Source organism: Budorcas taxicolor, chromosome 13 (assembly GCF_023091745.1).
Source record: "Budorcas taxicolor isolate Tak-1 chromosome 13, Takin1.1, whole genome shotgun sequence".
Classification (NCBI taxonomy): domain Eukaryota; kingdom Metazoa; phylum Chordata; class Mammalia; order Artiodactyla; family Bovidae; genus Budorcas; species Budorcas taxicolor.
In genome coordinates this window covers 75,793,505-75,799,504 of record NC_068922.1, presented here as the reverse complement: position 1 = coordinate 75,799,504, position 6,000 = coordinate 75,793,505, and the positions used below count along the sequence as shown (strand labels likewise).

Sequence of the window (6,000 nt, the reverse complement as noted above, 5' to 3'; positions counted from 1 at the left end):
TGCGATCTCAGGGCCTAGTTCTTCCCAGCCAGGCCCAGAGTCCGAGAGAGGGTTAATAGGCAGGAAGCTGAAGCCATCGCAAACTAATACGGAAGTCAGATTTTTGTTTAACTGACAGGTTTAGCAGGCCTCAGCCGTGGGGGAGGGGGCCGGGGAGGGGAAGGGAAGTTTGTAGATGTAGGCATGTGGCCTGCTAGGAGCGCCTTTGGCTTTTCTTAGGGTAAGGACGGAGGTGGGGGTGGGGGTGGGGGCCCTGGCATCCTGGCAGGGAGGCTGGAAACCATTTTGGTTTTTCCTTTGAGTTCTGGCTGGCGGGGGCGGTGGGGGTGGTGAGAGGTTAGATTCTGGGCCGGGGGACAAGTGGCCTCCCTCTTCTGCTTTGTCCACAGGAGGCATTCGGACGATGACGGTGCAAACTTTGACCACTTGGCTCCCCTCCCCCCCTGGCAGCCTGAGTCCTCTGGCCTCTGAGAGGCCCAGGGCTGCTCTGGGGCGATTTCGGGGTGGGGTCGGGGGGCTCTCCTGGCCTGTCTGGTTTGCTCAGAGGCCTGCCTCCAGCCTCCTTCTCTTGCCCCTGGGCCCTTTTCCTGGGCCTCCTTTCCCTACAGCCATCACTCCCCACCCTCCCTGCCGCGGGTGGGGTAGGGGGCAGAACATTCTGCTGGATTGTTCCAGAAAAGGGTTAGCCTTCCTCCCAGCAACAGACAGCCGTTTCTGAGGGGGCAGATGAGGTTGAGTCCTACCAGCTCACCCCCCAAAACTCTCTTGCCCGTGGCCTGCGGGCCTCAGGCTCTGCTGGAGCAGGTCAGGCTGGCTGCACTGGTTCGCCTGCGCCGGGAAATCTAGTCAGGGTGTGGGAGAAGGGCGTCTGGGGGCCCCTTTCCTCAGTTTTTCTTGCTGCAAAAGGCCTAGCTTAGCCTGTCTTTCTCTATGCACAGGATGGCTCTCTTGCTCACCAGAGCCTCACAAAGATAATCGCTCAGGAAGTGTCTCAGCCAATCCGGGGCCGCCTTACACTCCGATTTGCCGGGGCAGCCAATCGGGGGTGCGCTTTCATGAGGCGGCCAGATCATCAAGCCGAAGTGCCAAACCCTTTTTCTGTGAGAACTAGGAGCCTGTCCTCCATGTTTTATAAGTATTGACATTACACAGTGTTAACAATGCATCCACAGAGGTAAGCTCGACTTTTTAACCATCTTTTCTCCCCCTCCCTCTGAGACATCCGCATTTGTGGGCGAGCCTTGTGATTTCTTGTGGCTGGCCGTGCCACACTCACCCCCACAGCACTTAGGTTAACTTGGAACTGTTTAGAGAGAAATTTTTTTTTTTTTTTTTTTTTTGCTTTCTTGGGTCACATGGCTAAGTAGCCATTAGCCAGAGCTCGATTTTGCAAACTGGCAAGGGCCTGGCACACCTTTTCTTCCACCAGGACATGGTGTTTCTAGAAGAGTGTGAAGCTAGATCCTGGTATTGCCAAAAAAGAAGCTTTTTTTTTTTTCCTTCCTCCCTCTTCTCTCTCTCTCTCTCTCTCTCTCTCTCTCTCTCTCTCAGCAGTTCCCCCCTCCCCCCCCAACCCTGTACTATTGTCTTCTCTTGTGTCACATGCCTGCTGGGGAAAGAAAATGGAAGGTAAGCAAGCAGGCTCCCCTCCAAGGAGAGCTCATGGCAGACAGCAAAGCAGGCAAGTTTACCTCCAAAGAGGTGCTGGGAAGGCCGGACTCAGTGCTGGCCAGAGAGGATGTGTGTTTGAAACAGAACCAAAGGCCTCAGCAGAAGAGCAGTGCTGAGGACAGGTCCTGGGTCCTGGGGCCTAGGTGGGTGGTGGTGTCTCCCTCTGGTCTTTTTTCTCCCTGCAGGATTTCTTCACTTGAAACTACATTGTTCAGCCTTTTTTCCTGACTTCTGTTGATACAGAGTGTTATTCTGCAAAGCCAGCCTACAGCCAGCAAATGTTTCTGAAAGTGTTTTCTAGGCTTTGGAGGAAGTTTTTGGAGTAGGGATGGGGATTGGGCGGGGGGGGGGGGGGGGGGAGTGTAGGAGGTTGTGGGGGGAGAGACGTTGGACAACATCCTGCAATAAATCTGAGGAGTCTTTTGAATCCCTTAGTTTTCTCCTCTTGCATGGCTTTCAGTGAACTCATGTATCCTTTCTCCTGCCTTTTCATTCTCCTTTCCTTCTTCTACATTGGATCATCCTCTGTCCTCCTGTGTGACAGAGTGCAGAGGAAATAAAATCACGTCTGTGGCTCATGGCAGCATCCCATATTCAGTGGTTGGGTTGTGGTGGTGGTGTTGTGTGTGTGTTTTTAATAATCCCGTGTAACTGTTTAAAAAAATTTCCTTTTTGATCAAGTCCCAAATCTGCCAGCCTGTTCTCTCTTCTTAACTGTGGAAAAATGAGACGGTTGCTTGAACATTTGTTGGGTAAGTAAAGCAATCCATTTCTGTGACCATGTATAAAGAGTTTGGTGAACATTTGGGGTCTGTCTGTAATAGGGGGGTCTTAGCTCCAGCCTTTGGGGGCTTTTTTTTTTTTTATGAGCAGGAACCCAAGGAGGGCTTTTAAATAGAGTCTTGATTTCAGGTGACTGTTTGAATCCACTGTTTTTCCTGATAACCTGGGGCTAGGATTGAAGATTATACTTCCTGTTTACCCTCAAACAGGGAGAAATTGTTCAGTTCATTGTGACTTGACTGGAGACCTTGAATTGGGTTTGTTTGGATATTAAGTAGAAAACTCTGGGGAGGCAATCTGCTTGTGAAATGTAAGGAAACTGGTGTTAGAGTCACAGAGCCTTAAAGGCAGGGGGTGGGTGGGGGGAGGAGCTCGGGGTGGTGGTGTGTGTGTGGTGGGGTGGTGTCAGTACTTATGTTTTAAGATACTTAACATGTCTGTAAAAATCCCACCCACCGCCAAACTTGGTCTGATTCAGGATTCAGTACATCCCAGACCCGGCCTTTTTCCAAGCCTGCCCCACACATCTGTATGCACGCCTGCCTTTACTTCTGATTTATTTCTTACTTTTTACATTTCCCCTTCATCTCTTAAGGCTGCAGCTAGAACTTCAGAGTGAAAAAAGTAGCTTCTTGTTTAGCATTTGCTTCAGAATTTCCCTAGACGTTCCACTTCATACATTTCCAGCCTGGAGACCAATCCAGGACTGTAAAAACTGGAAGTATATTCAGTTGCTGTATTATGCCAACTTTATGGAGTCAATAATCTTTCTTTGAAAGTGGTGTTCAGCAACCCACCTTTGAGAACCCATTGGAAAAAGGTCATTTAATAACGAGGAATGTACCTCATTCTAAGCTTGAGAAAAGTCTGTGTAAGACAGGCCAGCTTCTCAGAGTAAAGAGACAGGCCCTTAATGATGTAACGTACTTAGAACTGTGTGCTTCTAACCCACACCAGAAAGTTCAGTCACTTTAGCTCTTTTCTTTGTTCTTATCTCCTGGCTGTAAATGAAAATTACATATTGAGGTTCATAGGAGCAGTATCTAATCACAAGACTGCTGGTTTCTTGCCGTCACTGTTTGCATAATGGTGTATTTGTTGGGTTGGAAGGAGACCTAAGGGCAGGGCACTTGTCCTCCCAAAGCTTGCATTAAAATGGCTCCCACAGGTTTGCAAAGCCAAGATCTGTTTTCAGATGTGCAGCCCCAGCAAGTTCTCAGCCCTGGACCAAGCCAGCCTCTTGCCTCTAGTACTGTGGCCAAGCAGCAGACATGAGTCTGTAAAAAGTTAATTGCTTTCAAAGTAGTGTTGTTTTCCAGTTTTCACTTGGGGTGGGGGGTGGGGGTAAATAAATGTCTGCATTGCAGCAGGACTAGGTAAGAGGCAGCAGGCTGGCTCACAGTGCAGCCCAATGGGCTTCCTCTTTCCAGCTTTTGAACCAATAGACTTGGAGGAAAGGTTACAGATTGACAATTGCAGTGGCCGGACCCAGATCAGGCCTTCTGGAAATTTCTACCATCTTTGTTCCTTTTAGGAAAAGGAGGTCTGCTGAGCTGAAGCATCTCCTAGGTTCCCTGCCTAGGGCATCTCCCTCCCCCCACCTTTTCTTTTTTACAACAAGGTAGACGGGTTCTCTCTGCCACATTTGTAAACTGCAGAGGGAAGAACAGAACCGTTGGGCTGTTTTCCTTTTTCCTTCTGCCTCCTCAATCCCCAAAGAGGATGCACAGCTGCAAGGAACAAACAGACACACTGGAGCTTTTGATTCGTCTCTTTCTCTCTTTTTTTCCCTTCAAGACCCTCCAGGATGGATTCACTTTCTGCTTTGGGAAATTAAGTGGCATTCGTGTTGGGGGAGGGGGAGTAACTGCTTTTATTAGCTCCAGAAAATGGTCCGTGTTCTGTCTGTAACTAAGAATTAATTATATATAATCACTCAGTAAACTTTCTACACAGTTTTTCTAATTGCTGCATAGGAACATGGTTTGCCTGCTGAAGCTGAATCTAAGTTACTTTTATAATTAACAGCTCAAAGATTTGAGTCAGAAAGAAAAGCAACAATGGGGCCTCCTGGATTATAAATTAGAGATGAAAACAATAGCTTTTTTTTCTTTCTTTCTTTCTTGTTACCCCTTTTCTTTTAAACAAAACATTCCCCTTTTTCTTACCCCAGGGAGAACAGTGGGGAAATGGCTTCAGGTTTTAAACAGGAGAGATGGGGGGGGGGGCGGGGAATGAGTCACTCTTGCAGAAAGCAGGGTGACAGCAACCCAGCAAAACCTGAAGGCAAAGGTAGGTTTTTCTATTTTGCAAAGTCCAGCCACCTGACATGTGTGTGATCTCTTTGTTTCTCTTGCCTCCTTTTCCTCTTCCTTCTCCTGGGCAGAGGCCACAAACATTTGTCAGCTGGGAAGCGCTAGGTCTGGCTTTGCCTCTGCTTTGACCCTGAAAAGAAAGATAACCTGCAAAAGTGCCTTGGTCAGCCCACCGCAGAGGAGGAGGAAGGGAGAGTCAGTGTAGCAAGCCAGCCCTTGCCTTGCTTGCAAAGGCAGAAACAAGTAAGGATTCACCCTTGGCTTCAGGTTGCTAAGGCTATGGCTGCCCTTCCCCCCTCCGCCCCACTCTGCTTACTGATAAACAAGCAGGCAGGAGCCGTTGCAGCAGTGCAGCGAACTGGGCTGCCAGCCTGTCCCTCCTCATCAAGATTACCTACCTACCGGCCGGCCAGGAGCCAGCCGCCTGTCCTCGCCCTGGCACAGCGTTGGGCACTCTGCCCTCCTTTCTCTGCTGAAGCTCCAAAACAGTCACCTTGAAAACTCTGAGGCCATGCTCAGACCTGTAACCGTAAATTACATTATCCACTATGAGGCTCTTAGCTCGGCCTGTGAAAGCAGGTTTTGCCAAACCCATGGTTAATTTTGAGGGCTCTGTTGGGGGTGGACAAAAATTAATTTGTGAGTATTCTTCTGCGCCTTGGCTAAGGGGGAGGTTTTCCTGTTGTTTCTCCTCTGCAGACTCAGATTGTCTTTTCCGTGATGTTAACTGTCTTAGGACTGGCTAGGTGTTGGGGGGCCGTTTCCAGGCTTATTAAACAGCCTTTTTATTTCCTTTTGGCCTCAGACTGGGGTACAGCCCTTCAGATGCCTGCTGCCCTGGAAGCACTTTTCATTTTCCCCAGCTCCTCTTAGGTAGGGATGCAAGGCTGGTTTCTAATCTACCAGCAAGGAGGAATGGGCTTCCTTCCCCCTCCCCAGCCTGCGCCCTTTTAAGATTTTTGTTATCTGCGCAGACACCTGTCTGTCTGCACTTTATGCCACAGGGCTGCCTGATTCCTAACCTTCCACCCACCTAATTCGAGGGTAAGGGGGCCTCACTGTAGAGCCTCACGTTGAAGGCTCAGGATCTGAAAGAGAAGGGTTTTCCTTAGGAACCTGTGACTTCACAAACTCCCCCTGTCACTGCAGATTTTTTTTTTTTAAGCCTCTAAACGTTGGGTTGTTGGTGTCCTTTGGTTGAGCTTTTTCCTAGTTCTGATATTTAGGAAGG

At 49.1% G+C, this 6,000-nt stretch overlaps 1 protein-coding gene across 1 annotated transcript in view; it reads left to right on the top strand.

The window, feature by feature from the left end:
* The first annotated feature begins 1,662 nt into the window (after window positions 1-1,662).
* Window positions 1,663-6,000, top strand: part of ZMYND8 (zinc finger MYND-type containing 8) — a 121,943-nt gene continuing 117,605 nt past the window's right edge. Inside the window, exon 1 of the mRNA XM_052650390.1 lies at window positions 1,663-1,814. Coding sequence (XP_052506350.1) covers window positions 1,663-1,814 — 152 coding nt within the window. The remainder of the gene's footprint in view (window positions 1,815-6,000) is intronic.